This window comes from Colobus angolensis, unplaced genomic scaffold, assembly GCF_000951035.1.
Source record: "Colobus angolensis palliatus isolate OR3802 unplaced genomic scaffold, Cang.pa_1.0 Scaffold268, whole genome shotgun sequence".
NCBI lineage: Eukaryota > Metazoa > Chordata > Mammalia > Primates > Cercopithecidae > Colobus > Colobus angolensis.
The window spans coordinates 4366454-4385644 of NW_012115910.1; the positions used below are offsets into that span (position 1 = coordinate 4366454).

Consider the following 19191-nt stretch of genomic DNA (forward strand, 5'->3'; position numbering starts at 1 on the left):
TCCTTTGCTTTAATAGCCTGGATAACTGTTTGGCTTCACTTTTGACCTCGCTCAACTTTTGACGTGCCTTCCTCACTCAGCTGAATCATTTCTAGCTTTTGATTTAAAGTGACAGACATACTACTTACTCTTCCTGTCATTTGAACACTTAGAGGCCATTGCAGGGTTATTAATTGACCTAATTTCAATATTGTCACATCTCAGAGAACAGGGAGGCCCAATAAAAGGAAAAAAGACAGGCGAATAATGGGTCAGTGGTTCAGTCAGACACAAATTTATTAACTTGACCATCATGTGGGTGTCATCCATGCTGTCCCAAAATGATTACAATAGTAACATCAAAGATTGCTGACCATAGATCACTATAGCAGATTAATAATAATGAAATGGTTTGAAATACTACAAAATTTTCTGAAATGTAACACGGAGTCATTGAGTGAGCACAGGCTGTTGGAAACATTGTGCCTATAGACTTGCTGGATTCAGGGTTGTCACAAACCTTCTATTTGTTAACAATGCAATAAAACGGGGTGTACCTATACTATTATTGTCATGATTTTTGTTCCCAGTTAAAGAAAATGACGTTTAGCATGGCAGCAATTTACGCTGGGTTGTACAGCTTAATACATGGTATTACAATAGCTAATACATGCAATAACGATAGCTAATACATAGAATCAGGGTGTGACTCGCAGCCTTTTCTTTGGCTCTCAGTCTTCGAGTGGTGGCCACTGGGATACACCAATGCTTCCCACTATGTGGGTGAAAATTGGAAATAATATAAATGTTCAACGATAGAGGTACATGTTGTGAATATGGCACACTCACATTGTGAAATACTTGTGAGAAATCACACAATAGAAAAGTATTTATCAGCCAGGTGTGGTGGCTCATGCCTGGAATCCTAGCACTTTGGGAGGCCGAGGCAGGCAGAGCACTTGAGATCAGGAGTTCAAGACCAGCTTGGCCAACGTGGTGAAACCCTGTCTCTACGAAAAATACAAAAAAATTTAGCCGGGCATGCACCACCATGCCCTGTTGTCCCAGCTACTTAGGAGGCTGAGGCAGGAGAATCACTTGAACCTGGGAGGCAGAGGTTGCCGTAAGCCAAGATTGTACCACTGTACTCTAGCCTGGGTGACACAGCAAGACTCCGTCTCAAAAAAAAAAAAAAAAAAAGAAAAGAAAAAGAAAAGTATTTGTCAACATGAGAAATGAGAAATGTACTTAGAAATTAGTGAAGAAAAACAGGCTAGCAAAAAGATCTGCAGTGTGATACCATTTGAGTTAAAAATTTGAGTTATATTAATTTGAAAACTTCCACTTGAAGTGAAAACCAAGTTTCACTGTATGTGCAAAATTTAAAATAAACAGTCCACAAAACTAAAAACTAATTTCAAAGCCTGCAGGCCCCAAGGAATTGTAAGCTGGATGCTTTAGCATGCGGCCATGATATTTTGCTGGTGAACAGGACACTCCCTTTCATTGGCTTAAGAAGCACAAAGGTGCAACAGAACTTCAGACAGTCATTGTGGTTTTTCTCATGCTTGTTAGTTCGGCATTCACTGTTGCTATAATTTAGAGTCTAATCTTACATCTCAATCACTGCCACTTGGGCACTCACTAGTTGAGAAATGCATCCTTAAACAATAGCTTTAATATGGGTGCTGGATCTAATAAGCCTTAAAATAACATAAAAATTGCTGTAATTGTTTATTTAACAGAGAACACGGAAGTAAAAATGTGAGAGAGAATGTCAATGGAAGGAAAAGCACATTCAAGCAAGTTTACCTTTGTCAAAGGACCTTGACCAAACTTCAGCAAGCTCCTCTGGCCCAAGAGGGAAGAGCTTAGCCAAGTCTTCCCTTTGGCCTGCTGAGCACACCCATGATGTCCAATCAAACTCATGTGCTTCCACTTTTGGTATCTAATCCAGAGTTCCTTTTTCCTCTCCATCCTTGATACTTACCCAAGTTCCTCTTAGTAATTTTCCACCCGTGGACCCTCTCACCTGCCCATTGGCTGTAAGTCCCTATGTGCCCCTGTTGTTTTTGGAATTGAGTTCAGTCCCTTCCCTTTTGCAACATTCTATCCCTATTGCAGTGGTCTTGAGTAAAATCTGTCTTGTCACTTTTAACAAGTGACTGGTGAACAATTTTTCTTTACCACCTGTAACCTCACAAAAATCGTCAAAAATCCCAGCATGGACAATGGGGAAAATAGAGAAGTACTCGGAAACTGTTATTAAAGTCATCACCTTTGCTAATAACAGTGAATTTAGAGTATTCCTAAGCACTTAACTCCCATGGGAAAATTTGTCTTAAATTTGTCCTGGAGCCAGCTTGTAAATTTGAATCCTATTTCTGCAATTACTGGTCATGTGATCTTGGGCATGTCACATTGCCTCTCTGAGCTTCCATTTCCTCATCTACAAAACTTTGGAGTATGGAAAAGATTTGAAAATGCATCCCTTGGCTAACATGCAATTGTCTCTCACAAATAGAAAATATTCTAGAGGCTGGGAGCAGTGGCTTACGCCTATAATCCCAGTACTTTGAGAGGCCGAGGTGGGCAAATCACCTGAGGTCAGGAGTTCGAGACCAGCTTGGCCAACGTGGTGAAACCCCGTCTCTACTAAAAATACAAAAATTAGCTAGGCGTGGTGGTGGGTGCTTATAATCCCAGCTACTCAGGAGGCTGAGGCAGGAGAATCACTTGAACCCAGGAGGTGGAGGTTGCGGTGAGCCAAGATCGCGCCATTGCACTTCAGCCTGGGCAACAAGAGTGAAACTCCATCTCAAAATAAATAAATAAATAAATAAATAAAATCAAAACAAAATTCTAAAAGGACACGTGCCAGAATTTTGGGTGGTGGGATTCTAAGCTTATCTTTTTCTTCATGTTGTTCACTGTCCGGTTTTGAAATACAATTCATTCTTATTTACAGATTCCACATATGCAAATTCTCCTACTTGCTAAAATTCATTAGTAACCCCTAATTTCAATAAATATCAGTACTCATGGTGCTTTTGAGACCATTCAGGGACGTAGCGTGGTGGAGAATGTGCTTGTCCGATGCACATGTTCCCAGCTGAAGTTGAACAAGGGGACGTGGTGCCTTCTTGCTTCAGCTCTCATAATGTAATCATGTGTCCTTCTCTCCATCTATTTAGTGCCACATCCTTCACATTTTTATGTTTTTCTTCTTGGTGGTGATTTTGCTATTTAAAATGACTCCCAAATGTGGTGCAGAAGTGCTGTCTAGCCATCTTATGCACAAGACGTGCCTTATGGAGAAAATACATGTGTTAGAGAAGCTTCCCCAGACAGGAGTTACGGTGCTGTTGGCTGTGAGGCCAGTGTTAATGAATCAACATATATTAAATAAAGTGTCCTTTAAAAACATAAAAAGTTTATGTATTGATTGTTGACAAAAAATATTGGGATCGCTCTTCAGGAAACTGTATTTCCCCTAAAAGAAATGGTTCAGTATTCACTAATTCAGAGTTCATAGCCATGGCAACTGTTGTAGATAGAATACAGCTACCAGCAATAATGAGAATTGCCTGCATGTTACTTACGCAAGGAGGGAGGAGAGCATTAGTTTTGAAAAGCAGATGGTGCATAAGGGTGCAGTTCCATCTGTGACAGAATCAAGAGGAGGGAAGAAGACTAACTCTGAGGGGGCATTCTGCCCCAGGCTCTGAGCTGAGGCTTTTGTATGTTGTGTGACTGTGCCTTCATGCCCTCCTGAGAGGTCAGCATCACAGTTTTCATTTCCCAGATGAGGAGAGGGGCTCTAAGGGGCAAGCTTGTCTCTTTCAAATGCAGGTAAGGGGCAGAGGCAGGATTTCGACCAGTATTTGTCATTAAAGTTGGAACTGATCATAAAAATAAATGTGTGCTTCTAGTCTATTGAAATAAAGAGACACTGTGTTGTTCCCAGTTGTATAGCTGGTGAAGAGGAGAAGCAGCTTTTGCCTCAGTCCCAAATCCAGTGCCATTTCTATCTCCTACAGACATGGAGGGAAAGCGCTCCTTACTTGGGATCCAAGTGGCCCCCAGGGTATGCAGTCACTGCCCAGATGGCCCTACCCACGGCTTGCTTGGAATCCCCACCTTCCAGTTCAGAAGTTACAAAGTTTGCTCAATGAATCATTTTCTTTCTGCAGTTTTCACCTCTGACAGAGCCCAGGCACCATGAACACAAGTGAATTCCGAAGGAGAGGGAAGGAGATGGTGGATTACGTGGCTAACTACATGGAAGGCATTGAGGGACGCCAGGTCTACCCTGACGTGGAGCCTGGGTACCTGCGGCCGCTGATCCCTGACTCTGCCCCCCAGGAGCCAGACACATTTGAGGACATCATCAACGACATTGAGAAGATAATCATGCCAGGGGTAAGTGTGTACCCAGGTTCAGGAAACAGGAGGGCTAGCACTCACATAGCACCTACTGGGCTCTGAGCAATTCACATGCGTTATTTCAAGGAATCCCTAAGGCAGTCAGACTGGAGAGAAACTTCTGTCATTTCTATTTTACTACTGAGGAAACTGAGGCTCAGAGAGGTTAGGTAGTCCACCTCAGGTCAGACAGCTAGTACATGATGAAGCCAGGATTACAACCCAAATTCTATGGACTCCAAGGGCAGTGAGGCTCTTTACCCCAGGTTCCCTGAGACTTAGTCCCTGCCCAGAGACACCCGGTACGTAGAGCATGTCCTCATATACATTAGGAAGCGAGACCCTGGTGGCTGCTTTCAGATAAGTCAATTGCCCTAAATAAAGCACACTTCCACCATCTTTGAGTTTAGCAATAGGGTGGAAGAAACGTTTTATTTAGTTTATTTGAGAGTGGGCAGCATGGTACTGCCCACCAAGCCAGCCCTCTTTCTCTGAAGCCAGTAGGCCTGGGGTACACAGAGGGCAGAAATCAACAGGACTGGTCACTGTCTCTGATGCTCACTCACAGGGCAGCAGTGCTGGAGCTCAGAGAAACTTCCCTTCAGCTTTATGCTTCCACAGTAGATTTTCTCTGCCAAGGAGTTCACCTAAAAGCCTGTTGGTTAAAGTGGCTCTGGCCTAGTCAGGGTCCAGGTGGGAGTTGCAGCCTGGCCAGTTTCTAGATCAGGAATGTTTATGAGGGTGGCCAGACCTGCCCTTCCATGCAACAATGTGCAGAGTCCAGGCGGGGAAAATCTCCATGGGCTCCACTGGCTGATCGCTGCCACCATCCGGCATGCCTGTGGTTATAAGGCCCATGAACAATGACATGTGATTTTCATAGAAGAGGGGTCTGGGCTCATCAAGACCCACTCCCTCAATTCAGACAGAATGCCAAGGCCCTGGGAAGGTAGATGGTCAGCCAAGGTTATAGGACACTGATCATGGGACGAGGCTAGGCCTCAGGCCCTGGACCCCATGGACCAGTTTCTCAGTAGCTGAGCGCCATTCTCACCCCACTGCTCACATTTCTTCTTCCAGGGGATTCTCATTGGCATTTATGCTTTGAGCAAAGAACGGGATTCAGGTTCTTGCTAGAAATTGTGCAAATACACTAAGCTGTTCAGCATAAAACCCTTCGGGAGAGGTGTGGCTAAATGTCAGGCAGAGGGGAGTACAGGAGACTGGGGGAGGATTTGAAGTCTTTCTGCTTCCTTCTATGGGGATATTCACTGTGCGGAGCTGAGCTGGGAAATGCACAGGCGTTGGGCAGGGCGCCTGGGTGGAAGCTGCAGCCCACCAGCTGCTGGCTGTGTGATCGCAGGAAACCAGGTGAGCTCTTGGGCCGTGAGCGGGGCAAGTGCAGGACCAGCCATCTCAAAAGTTGCTGTGGACAGTGAAGCAGAAGAGCACACATCTGTCCCTAATCAAGAATCGCTTCTGTCCTTTTCCAGCCCAGGGGCCACAGGGAGGCAAGAGAGACAAAGGCACACGGGCCCTCCAGGTGCTGAGGGGGGAGTCAGGCGCAGGGCTGCTCTTACTCTTCTGGGCCCTGGGCGATTTGTCTTTGTCAGCTCCTTCCTCCCTAGAAATATGGAAAATTATGCTTTACAAATGCATTGGCATAAAGATGAATATATTAACATAGATTTTTTTTCTTTAACCTGAAAGTTCACTTTTTTTTCTTTTTTTCCTCCTGATTGTAGAAGAAATTCAAGCATTTTTTTCAGCCCCTAACAGTGTTGTAGGTCTGGACCTGCTGTGCTGAAGGCATCACAACCCATGCAGCTCCTCTCGGTCTCTCGGCCTCATCACCAACCTCCCCCTCCTGAGCCCCCAAGCCTAAACTGTGCTAGCTCCCTCTCTCCACCACTCCCCAAGCCCTGGCAGACCTGGGGTGGCTGTGGTTGTTAAATAAACCTTGCTGAACACTCCTAGTTCTTGGTGCGCTCTCTCAGTTGGCTGCCTTCACAATCAGGGGGTTGCTCATGCTACATCTTAGACAACATATATTTAACGATGAGTGCTATTGAGAAAGAAATGTTTGCATCTCTTCACAGACTGTAAGAGATATCTTACAGATATCTTAGCTTGGACTGCTATAACAAAGGACGTAGACTGGGAGGCTTAAACAACATTGATTTCTCACGGTTCTAGAGACAGGAGGTCTGAGATCAAGATATTAGGTTCAGGTGAGGGCTCTCTTCCTGGTTTACAGACAGCCATCTTCCCAGTGTGTACTCACATAACGGAGAGGTAGCCAGCTCTCTGCCTTTTCTTATGAGGGTACTAATCCCATTGTGGGGGGGCACTAATCTTATTAAGGGGACCCCACCCTCATGCCCTAATCACCTCCCAAAGATGCCGTCTCTTAATACCGTCACTTTGGGGGTTAGGATTTTGACACGAATGGTGCGCAGATACTCACATTCAGAGCAGAGCAGCCAAGCCCAATAGAGCGTATCTTCAGTAGCTGGGATTCTGAGCCAGGCCTGGAGGAAGCACCAGAGCACGTGCTTTCATTTTATCTGAGGGGATGACAGGGCCCAGAGAGGTGCAGTTAGTTGTCTGGGGTAACCCAGTAAATCAGGGTTCCTGCTGGACTTGCAGTCCAGGGGTGCTCCCAACACCGTGCTGTTCCCGCAGGCAGGATGGACATGGAGCACTAGCAGGAGACAACGGGGAACAGGGCAACGTCTCTCAGACACCAGCGCGTGGTCACAGCCTGAGAGGGGTCTGAATGGCAGTCTCTGTACCTTCTCCCTGCACAGGGGCTGAGGGTTGTCCTGAGGGCTTTAGGACTTTATTCTGTTCCTTCAGGGCAGGTACCGCGTTGGCAGAAACAAATTAAAGATGCAAAGACTAGGCTACACCTGCTCCTTCTCTGTCCTCCCCTGATCGTCCTCCCAGACTCTGAGATGTTTGAGGCTGGCGCCTTGTTACCATTGCTAGACCTTCCCAGCCCAGAGAGGCTCCCTGCCTGGGTGTCCACCACAACCCTCGCCTCCTGGATCCCAGAACCCCCTGCCCCCAAGCATACCACATGGAGCTGTCACTGCCTCTTATGGATCTCCTCCCAGGCCCACGTGAGCTTTTCCTCTGTGCATCACCCAGGGTGTGGCAGATGTTCACCTTATGGGCTGGAGAACGGTGGGATGCCCCTAGCCAGGGCAAATGGCAAGGGACAGTGGCCAGGCTGAGGGACAGCAGAGGCGAGACATCTGCGGGGTGATCAGTCGCTTGGCTGGAGGGAAGGCCTCGGCTCCTCTGGAAGAGCCAGGGGCAGCTGGAAGACCAGATGCATGTCTGTGGCTTGACTGAAGAAACCTTGAAAATCAGGCTCTTGGTTTTTGTTTCTGGTTTTTATGGAGACTTTAGTTTTTAGAGTAGTTTTAGGAAAACAAAGCTTTTGGCACAAAGAGATCAGTCTTGGGGCAGCACCTTCACTGACAAGAGCACCGGAGCAAGAACTTGAAGCACAGTGTGGTTTTTTGAGACTTCTTTTGTCACGGAAAATTATAAGGATTTTCCACTTTATTTTGGAGCTAGAACTTTTCCTTCTGAGCTAGCAAATACATTCCAGTATGAAAAAGTGAGCTGGTTTAAAGGGAGTGGGGACAGTAAGGTGATGTGTAAATGCTCCTAAATAGTGGAGGAAGGTACTGGGATGGCTGACATTTGGGGAACTGCACTTACCTAACTCTGGGTCTGGCTGCATCTGGCAGCTGGGGGCCACTGAGGTACCTGGGTTCTCTGCTCTCTTGAGGCCTGGCTTTCCTCGCTTCTGAGCAGCTGCTCCGTCCTCCCATGCAGGTGACGCACTGGCACAGCCCCTACTTCTTCGCCTACTTCCCCACGGCCAGCTCATACCCGGCCATGCTCGCCGACATGCTGTGCGGGGCCATTGGCTGCATCGGCTTCTCCTGGGTGAGTGTCCGGATGCACCTGGGGAAGGGGTCCTGGCTATGGTGGGATCCTGGGGTGGGGACACTGTACCTTTGCACATAGGACCTGAGCAGATGGCAGTGCTGTCTGTGGGCAGACAGGCCACTGTTGCAGGGAGGAGAAAGGATTCAGCCCAGAGAGGGTGCCTCTGAGGGAGCAGTGATTCAGAATAGAGAAAGTCTCAACAACTCAAAGCCCATTGTGTGCAGGCTGTGTTGGAAGCACTTGGTATGAACTAACATCATGGTCTGGGACCCAGAGTTTCTGCAGCTCCAGCCTGGGAATCTGCATTTCCCCAAGCAGCTCAGAGAATTTCTATATCCTCCAAAGCTTGAAAACCACTACTGCCCCTGTCTCATTCCATCTGTTCTCTGCCCGGCTGCTGCCCGGGGAGAGGCTCCAACCAGCCCATCAGATGTGCCCAAAGCCTTGGAGCAGGGGCACTCTGGAAAAGGGCCTAGCTCCTGCCTGCACACCACCAGTCCCACCCTATCTGGAGGCCAAATGCCTAAAAAAGTGCCTATTCAGAAGAACGGCAGGCAGGGCTGGCTCTACCCATGGCTGTCTGCTCCAGGCACAGATTACCGGAAAGATGCCTTCCTCCCAAATGCAGAGAGCTTAGAGGTAGAGCTGCCTGCTGATGGCCAGTGTCTGAGGGCGCTGCACCCTGCAGAGTTCCTCAAAACTCTTGGCCTTCGGGGTGCAGAGTGCTCATCTTGTTTGTGTCTTGGAGCCAGGTGGACTTCTGGGCATCAGTCTATGTGGCATGCTGTGATGCGTCAAGGAGCTGTCAATTAGGAATTTGCAGCACTGTGCCACAGGGCCCAGCTGAGCCACCTCTGCTTCACCAGCCTGGTGCTTGCTCTTCTTTGGGCTGGGGCTCTGGAAGTTGCCGGGTGAACAGGCATCATGGGCCCCACAGGCAGGGCTGAAGAGCCCATCAGGGCTGGCCTAGGCCAGCCAGTGTGGCCTGGGCTGAGCACACCCTCTCCTAAAGAGCATTTTCTATCACTGGATACTGTAGCAGATTTCATTTAGCTGTGCTGGTCCAAATCCATTCTGTCCCTGCAGAGGTACTTGTCATCCATCTCTATCTGCTCATTCTGGGACAGTCTGATTGCCCTGAGGCCTTGAAGGGGGTGCCTCACTGTCTGTCAGGCTGCGTTGCCTGATACCTGGTCCCTAGCAGAGAGCATAGGCTCCTGGTAGAGCTGGGCTTGGCCAGGCTCAGGTAGAACCCAGCAGGATGGGGCTGACCAGAAGGGAGAATGCACTCTTCTAACTTAGATCTTACTGGTGACGTATCAGGATGCTGCTGTGCACATCCAGGCACAAGAGCACCTTGGACCCCTTATGTTGGAGACTTTTATGAAGGTGGAGGCTCAATTCGCCTTTGGATGAAGTCCAAGACCAGCCTGTTTAGAGACAGGGGAGAGTTCATAGAGAAAAGTCACTGGGAGTTTAAAAGACAAGATCAATGGCTTCTTGGGATGCCCAGAGGGTGACAGCTGCCCGGCGCCCACTTCCTCATTCCCTTCACTTGTGACTATGGAGGACAGACCACCAGTGGGCTTTCTGACCCTTCTGTAACTGAACAAATGAATATACTAGCAAGCCCTCAGTGCCCATGCAGTGAGGCTCAGTGGAGTAAGGTTCATTATGGTGGCCCGTGTGTGCCTTCCCAATCACTCTCCTTGCATGAGTCTAGGTCAAACAGGCTTCAGGCCTTTGAATCGCATCTGAGATTGGGTGACTTTAATCTGGGCTTTAGTGGAAGACTAAATCCCCCCTTGTTACTGCTGCTTCCCAAATTCTGCAATGCCTGGCCTTTGGTTAATCCCTTCCCTCCCCCAACCGCAGGCAGCAAGCCCAGCATGCACAGAGCTGGAAACTGTGATGATGGACTGGCTCGGGAAGATGCTGGAGCTGCCAAAGGCATTTTTGACTGAAAAAGCCGGAGAAGGGGGAGGAGTGATCCAGGTAAGGTGGGAGCTGGGAGGGCCACTTTTGGGATGCATGGGCTCTGCACAGGACCATAGCTGCAGGTGGGGAAAGAGGTGCTCATGCTTCTTGTTAGGGCCTCAAATTTCTCCTGGAGAATAAACAAAACTGAGCTCTTAGGAAATCGCTGGTCTTGGGATTGGCAGGATCTGGATTAGGATCCCAGTGCTGTCTTTCACCTGCTTCCCCAGGGCAGGACACTCAGGTCTCAGGCCTAAAGCTATGGTAGATAGCACAGCAGCTATTTAACAGCAGGTGCATGGAAATAACAACTACAGCGACTACCATTTGTGTGGGGCTCCCCATCGCCGGCTACAATGCCTAAGCATTTTCCAGGCATTAACTCATTTAATTCTCACAACAGCACTATAAATTTTAAACCCCCCCTTTACAAGTGAAGAAACATTTTAATAGCCCATTTTACAGGGGAGGAAACTGGGACCCAGGACATTAGGTAGCTTGCCCCATGGCTCCCAGCTGGTAAGTTATAGACCCTGTATCTGTGTGGCTCAGAGCCTGTGATCTTCCTTGGAAGACAGCACAGGTGGTAGCTGTAACCAGGCTTCAGAGGCTATAAATGCTACTTGTCTTTGAACCAATCATTAACTTAAAGATGCTGCTGCTTCTGTGCAGCAACTTAATTCATTCTCTTCCTGTAACATGTATCTGTTGACAGTGACTGTGTGTCAGAGCTTACACCAGGAAACAAGATAGACAAAAGACAATCATGATGGAATTTCTATTCCACTGGAGTTGCAGGACAAATGGCACTGGGATGACTTTGACTTGATGCATTTAAAAAAGAAAAAAAAAAAAAAACCTCCTAGCATGAACTATGTTGAACCCAGTACTCTCCCTTAATCATTTTTCTCATGTCAAGTAGATGATAATCTCATTAGGGAATCATTGTTAACTTTGGGAAAAAGGGGCTTCCTTTTCAGATATTGTCTTCCACAAGGCTCTGAGAATTGATGAAGGCCCATTCAGTGGGTGAGAACAGTGAGGTACATAGTGGAGAGCACCTTTGTGCAAAGCACATGGCCAGTGTGGCCACGTGAAACTAGCAAGTCTCCCCACTCCCAGTTCTGAGAATGTGCAACAAGACTGATAATTTTATGTATTTGTTTCTATTGATGTTGTGACAAATTTAATGGCTCAAAACAAGACAAACTGATTATCTTACAGTCCTGTATGTCAGAAGTCTGACCTGGGTCTTACTGGGCTAAAACCAAAGTTGACATCTTGGAGGCTTCAGGGGCAAATCTGTTTCCTTGCCTCTTCTGACTTCTAGAGGCTTCCAAAATTTCTTGACTCACAGCCCCATTTCCATTTTCAAAGCCAGCTGTGTCCCATCTTTCTGACCTTTCTTTTGTAAACCCCAAATATCTGAGATGGGTCTCAATCAACTTAGAGAGTTTATTTTGCCAAAGTGAAGGATGCGTGCCCATGACACAGCCTCAAGAAATCCTGACGACATGTGCCCAAGGTGGTTGGGCACAGCTTGGTTTTATACATTTGAGGGGGACATGAGATGTAAGATGTACATTGGTTTGGTCTGGAAAGGTGGGACAATTCGAAGCATGAAGGGGGCTTTCGTGTCATAGGTAGATAAGAGACGACCGGTTGAATTCTTTTGAGTTTCTGATTAGCCTTTCCAAAGGAGGCAATCAGATGTGCAGCTATCTCAGTGGGCAGAGGGGTGACTTTGAGTTCTGTCTGTCCTTCATCCAAGAGGAATTCCTTCTGAGGGAGGCGTGTAGCTTTTTATCTTAGTAGCTATCTCTTTTAGGAATAGAATGGGAGGCAGGTTTGGCCTAAGCAGTTCCCAGCTTGACTTTCCCCTTTGGCTTAGTGATTTTGGGATCCCAAGATTTATTTTTCTTTCACACTTTCATGGTCGCATCTCCTTCTAACCACATATAAGATAAGAAAGTGGGTCTCCACTTGCAAGGACACATGTGACTGGATTGGGTCCATCCAGACAATCTGAGATAGTCTCTCAAGTCAAGGTTCTTAACTTAATCACATCAGCAAAGTCACCTTTTCCTTGGAAGGTAAACAGTTGCAGATTCTGGGGACCAAGACCTGGAATCTCTGGGAATGAGGATGCATTAATCTGCCTACCACATTCAGTGTGCTTCAGAGTCATGCCGGGAACTTGCTTATAATGCCTATTCCTAGACTCTGGGCCAAAAAATATGAAGGCGAATTCATCCGGATGACACTGAGATCCCTGAACAGGTCACATGCCGAGACTGATGACTGCCTTCTCTGTGACCCACAGGCCCTGTGGCCAGGCTCAGAGCCATCCCTCCATGTGCTCCTCCTTTGCATTCTTTGGTTATCTCACTTTCCATCAGACATAAGTGATATTAAATGAGAAGCTGATGAAAATGAAACGTCAGGCACAGTGGCTTACGTTGTAATGCCAGCACTTTGGGAGGCCAAGGCAGGCAGATCACTTGAGGTCAGGAGTCTGAGACCAGCCTGGCCAATATGGTGAAACCCTGTCTCTACTGAAAATATAAAAATTATCCGGGCGTGGTGGCGGGCGCCTGTAATCCCAGCTACTTGGGAGGAGAATTGCTTGAACCTGGGAGGCAGAGTTTGCAGTGAGCCAAGACCTCTCCATTGTACTCCAGCCTGGGTGACAAGAGGGAAACTCCATCTCAAAAAACAAAAAAAAAAGAAAGAAAAGAAAAGAAAAAAAAAGAAAAAACATCAGCTATGTTGTAAGCAAAGCTTCAGTACGTTGCTGTGAACTATACCATTCTACGTAACAGCAACAATGACTCAGCAATGATTCGGCAAATGCAACATGCTTCAGACCCAGCACAATTTTCTTCTTGTCAGTGGGTATGCAGCTGAAGAAGCCTCCTTGGCCAAGATCACAGCAAAGTTAGGCTGTCATAGGTGCCCTTCCAGCGAGGGGAGGGAGCTACTGCACACCGCCCTCAGCCGATGCTCTGTCAGCTGCGCTTTGCCTTGGTGAGGGCCAGATGGCTTTCTAGCCTCTGGAACATCAGTCCTGATTCTCCAGGGAACAGAGGGCAGCAGCAGTCAGGGACCCAGTGGGACAGCCACGCGAGAGGGCGTGGCTTTGATTCCAGGCAAGGGCATGCATAGTCTAACCCTTTACAAGAGGCCTGGATGTTGGTGGCCGACTTACTTTTTCTTTTAGTTTTATACATGGGCCAAGATCTACTTTTCCATTTCTTTTCCATTTGTTCCCCTCATTTTTTTCTTTGTTTTGTTTTGTTTTGTTTTTAGACGAAGTCTCATTCTTGTCACCCAGGCTGGAGTGCAGTGGCACGATCTTGGCTCACTGCAACTTCTGTCTCCTGGTTCAAGCGATTCTCCTGTCTCAGCCTCCCAAGACGCTGGGATTACAGGTGCCCACCACCATGCCTGGATAATTTTTGTATTTGTAGTAGAGACAGGGTTTTGCCATTTTGCCAGGCTGGTCTCAAACTCCTGACCTCAGGTGATTCACCCACCTCGGCCTCCCAAAGTGCTAGGATTACAGGCGTGAGCTGTAGGAGATCAGTCAGAGTGGTGGGAGAAACTATAAGGAAAAGGAGCAGGTCTTCTGAAAGATCAGAAGTTTCTGCAAAGCTCCAGGGGAGAATAGCGGAAGCAGCTGTTCTATAGCCCTGAGGCAGAGGGCAAGGAGTAGGTACAAGGGTGTGTAGAGGAATTTATCTTGGTCAAGCTTGTTTGTTAGAAGTTGTCCAGGAACTGACCTTGGAACATCCTCGCACGTGACTCCCTGAAAAGGGAACAATACATGTTAATTATCTACAGGTTGTTTTTTGCTCCAGGTTTTCAGAATTGTGCTTGCACTCAATAAAAGCAAGCTTCTCCAGCTTCTCGGGGCTGCTCTCTGGCCACTAGAGCCAGGCAGTCACCTAGCTGCTCTTAGCTGCCTACCTATGTCTGAGCACTCATTTCATCTATTGGCCAGGGTCTGCAGGACAGACCCAGCAGTGAGCCACTGCACCCAGTCTGTTCCCCTCATTTTGACCCTCCCCAGCATTTGGTGAGCCCTGCTGATCCTTGCAAGACTCAGCTTTACGCAGTGCAGATATTTTTCTTCTACTGTATGTTAGTTATTGTGGGCTATGTCACTCTTTTTCAGGGGCTTCAATTTTCCACATATTGGGTACCTCTTCCATGATTTCTCTCTTTCTTTTGATATTTCCCTTTTTTGTCATCTTCTATATTTTTGGGAAGCTTTTCATGGTTTTCTCCACATGATTATGTGATTATGGACCTGGTGCAGTGGCTCACGCCTGTAATCCCAACACTTTGGGAAGCCGAGGCAGGTGGATCATTTGAGGTCAGCAGTTTAAGACCAGCCCGGCCAACATGGTGAAACCACATCTCTACTAAAAATACAAAAATTAGCCGAGTGTGGTGGCATGTGCCTGTAATCCCAGCTACTTGGAGGCTGAGGCAGGAGTATCATTTGAACCCAGAAGGTGGAGGTTGAGGTAGCTGAGATCGCGCACTGCACTCCAGTCTGGGTGACAGAATGAGACCCTGCCTCAAAAGAAAAAAAGAAAAAAAAGATTGTCCCCTTTCCACCTAGACACTGGACATTCATGGTAAAAACAAAAAGACACAGGAGCTTTCTTGTCATATTCCTTGTGTTATTTCAGTATCTACATGTGAATATATGTACACAAACAAAATTGAAATGATACAACACGTATGGATTTTCCGCATGGTGCTTTCCTTATCATTTTATTGTGAGCATTTCCCACTATTTAAATATTCTTTGAAAAAAGTGGCTGGGCATGGTGGCTCAAGCCTGTAATCCCAGCACTTTGGGAGGCTGAGGCGGGCGGATCACAAGGTCAGGAGATCGAGACCATCCTGGCTAACACGGTGAAACCCCATCTCTACTAAAAAATACAAAAAACTAGCCGGGCGAGGTGGCGGGCGCCTGTAGTCCCAGCTACTTGGGAGGCTGAGGCAGGAGAATGGCGTGAACCCGGGAGGCGGAGCTTGCAGTGAGCTGAGATCTGGCCAGTGCACTCCAGCTTGGGTGACAGAGCGAGACTCCATCTCAAAAAAAAAAAAAAAAAAAAAAGACAGAAAAAAGAAAAAAGTATTACTCCATGATTTTCTATGATGCATCACAATCTATATAAATAATACCTAAAATATTTGTGTTGCATCAAATTTTTTATTCTTATAAAAACTTTTGGAGGACACCCTTTAGGATGAAGTGCAACAATCTTCCAAGATGATCAGCTTCCTCCTGGGGCTCTCCTGGCTGTGTTCATTGTTTAACATTCACACTCCCCACTAAATCAAAATGGAACAAAACAAAAATTGAAGCATTTCTAGGTCATTGTATTTTATAACAAAAACAGTTTCATATTCAATTTTTTTCAGCAGCCCAAAGTGATTTCTCTAATTATATACCCCTCAGAAAAATCTTATCAATCCCCCATAATATAAGGTGTGTCTATTATAATAATAGCTACTTTTCATTGAATAGCAATTATGAGCTTGGCTATGTTTTAGCCTATGTCTTGCGCTTTGTGTTATTGCCTTCATCCTCAAAATTTTATGAAGATTGATTGCATTATGGACAATCTTTTTCATGGATGATGATATTGAGGCCCAGAAAGTCAGTAGAACATGCATTGCAGCAAAAGCGAATTAAAGCAAAGGCTAGTAGGAAAGACAACCAGAGTTATCACTGCTCATCCCTGACCGTAGGCTTGGGTTGGTGTCCAGAGATGTGCATGCTACTATGGGCTGCATTTTCATTTCATTAAAGACAATCTCGTTTTTGAGAGACCATACAAGTTCTTAGCATTTGGGTAGGAATATTCCTGGTATTTCTCAGCCCCCGCTTTAACATAATCTTCTTGTGAGCCCAATCCACTCAGTTTTTTTCTGGATGAAAGCAAGAAATGGAATCTGTGTTTGCCACCGGAAGCTCACCCTTCCCAGCAGACAAGGCTGATTGTCTATAATTGGTGAGGCCCCAAAGAGCACAGGAGCATGGTGACAGCCTGTGAGCCAGCCTGCGTTATCGATCCCCTCAGAGCTGTAATCACAGCTGTAGGCGTCAGTGCAGTGATGGGTGTCTGAATCAAATGACAAATTGTCGTTCTGAGGCTGGACAAACGTGGGCTGCAAAAATGGTCTCTTAATTGGGTTTGAAAGCTCTTGTGGAAGAAAAGCCAATTTTTTGCTCTGAAAAAACCAGAAGACGAAAGGACATTTCTGCTCACGGCATCAGCAGCCGGAAGCGTCAGACCTCACCAGCATCCCCTCCTGCCTCTCGAGCAGGCTTGCCATGGCAACCTTTGTCTGCTGCTATCGCACAGAGCCATCATTCCTGCTCTACTGTACCACACGTCACCCTCCCTGTGCTTCTCTCTGCGAAGATCTGCTGCCAGCAAAGTGCATAGAGCTCCACCTGACATCATGCTTGAGGCCACCAGGCCACCCTGGTGGCATCAGGGCAGTGTGGTTCTAGATGTGCTACTGATGATTTGCTCCTTCAGGCTTTTAAAAAATCATTTTGTTGACTTAAGAAGGTGAATTTTCTCTTAGGACATGAACTAAGCTCCCCCATTCCCCCCCAGAAAAAAGCCATAATGAGTTATCATGGTGATTCAGGTATTCAGGTGATTCATGGTGACTCATTTCATTAGAATGTTCAGAGAATGAACACCTGTGTTCCAAGGCTTCAAGCAGAGGGTAGAATTTAGCCGGGGAAGCGGCAGTCACGCCTGCTTGTCAAGCATGAGAACAGGGAACCGTGCCTTCCACTAGGCTTTTCATGTTACATTTTCAATGAGAACGGGTGGGACATGACAAACAAAATGTGTGTGGGCACAGATAGGGGGACGGGAGGAAATCAGGGAGAGGAATGATGGGGTGCATGGGAGAAGTGTAAGTAAGGTACAGTGCCTGCTCTCAGGGAGCCTGGGTTTCCTGGGATGGCTGATTTAGCTTTGCCAGCCAATATTGTTTTCCCCACTTCTCTCTCCTCTGGCCAAGGTTTGTAAACCTGGCCTAAAACAATGTCTAAAATCATTGCTCATGAAAATATAGCCTGAAGGAAATAAAGTACCCATTTTAGATGCTGAGTTAAGAGAAGCATGTATCTGTATATTTGAACCCATCCATTAGTGCTACAGAAACATGAATAAATGTATTTATCTTTCAGTATTACTGTCTCTCCAAAGGATGTGGGTTGGCTCAAAAGGATAAGTAAAAGTAGTGTCATGGCGAAATCAAAATGAGAAAGTGAGGTCAATGAAGACAGTATCAAATGTTAAGAAGAGAGGTTAGCATTTCTACTTAACTATTATATATTTCTCTTTAAAAACCTATCATGTTATAAACTTTTTCAGAGTCAACAAGAATCTACCTTCTTTTATTTGCCCTTTCTCATGTCCTTTCATACTGGTCGGTAGATGGGTTTCTCCTAGAACTTACTTAAGAGGGAAGGTGCTCACCGCCCCTACCTTTCTAGGCTCATGGCACCCTAAAAGGGCAGGTGTGGGCTCACTCCTAACCATGCCCTACCGAGCTGCTGATTTGGGGCAAGTTATTGAACCTCTCTGCGCATCTGTTTCCCCACCTAAAGATGTTAAAACACAAACATGGGATTATTTTATGGCTTAAATGGGATAACATAGCAGGCACTGAATCCATTAGTTTGCCAGGGGTGCTCTAACAAAATACCACAGACTGGGTAGATCGAAGAATTTCTTTCCTCACAGTCCTGAAGGCTGCAAGTCCAAAATCAAAGTGTCCATGGGGTTGGTTCTCCTGGGGCCTCTCTCCTGGGCTTGCAGATGGCCACCTTCTCCCTGTGTCCTCACGTGGTCTTCCCTCTGTGCACACACATCTCTGGGGGCCAAATTTCCCCTTCTTTTTATTTATTTATTTTTTTTAGACTGGGTCTCACTCTGTCGCCCAGGCTGGAGTGCAGTATTGCAATTGTGGCTCACTGTAACCTCCTCCTCCCAAGCTCAAGTCATCCTCCCACCTCAGCCTCTTGAGTAGCTGGGACTACCAGGCACACCACCATGCCTGGCCAATTTTTGAATTTTTATAGAGATGGAGTTTCGGTATGTTGCCCAGGCTGGTCTCGAACTCCTGGGCTCAAGTGATCTACCCTCCTCTGCCTCCCAAAGTGCTGGGATTAGAGGCAGATTTCCTCTTGTTATCAGGGACGTGTCAGATTGGATTAGAGCCCAGTCATGTGACCTCATTTTCTTTTAATTACCTCTCTAAAGAGCCTATCTCCAAATATGGTCACATCTGAGGTCCTGGGGGTTAGGGTTTCAACACATGAATTTAGGGGGACACAATTCAGCCCGTGTCTTTAGGGATCAAAAGAAACCCTTCAAGGCATCTCTTATTCTCAAGGAAAATGCACCCCCATTTTATAAACAAATGCAAATCGCTCTGTCCAAGTGAATATGAAGACAGAGGTGGGCTTGCATGCTGGTGCCCTGGGCTGTTCTCGTCAGATGGAGACAGGAGCAGTCCTCCTGGGCCGGGCTGGGATCAGTCCATGAGGAGAAGCTCTCACAATCCCTGGCGCAGGAAAGTGGTCAAAATGTTATCTGCTGCTGTTACACAAAATAGACCCACCAATGGCAAACTCATACTAAGAGATGAAGTGGTGGTCTCAGGTGACAAAAATATTAGTTTTCTCCTAAGCAAAGGAGAGTGAATTTTGCCATTTCAGATGCATATTTTAAGAAAGCTATGAACACAAAACAATATGTCTTCCAATAATGTAGATACCAATGCCTT

The 19191-nt window shown here is 46.7% G+C and overlaps 1 protein-coding gene across 7 annotated transcripts in view; it reads left to right on the forward strand.

Annotated features, from left to right (window-relative positions):
- Nucleotides 1-19191, forward strand: part of DDC (dopa decarboxylase (aromatic L-amino acid decarboxylase)) — a 107231-nt gene that overhangs the window by 17881 nt on the left and 70159 nt on the right. For 5 of the 7 annotated variants that reach the window (XM_011947533.1, XM_011947534.1, XM_011947532.1 and 2 more), the window contains exons 2-4: nt 4173-4401; nt 8257-8370; nt 10249-10368. In XM_011947533.1, coding sequence (XP_011802923.1) covers nt 4201-4401; nt 8257-8370; nt 10249-10368 — 435 coding nt within the window. In that variant the 5' untranslated portion in view covers nt 4173-4200. The remainder of the gene's footprint in view (nt 1-4172; nt 4402-8256; nt 8371-10248; nt 10369-19191) is intronic. The other 2 variants (XM_011947535.1, XM_011947537.1) reach the window with 2 other exon arrangements.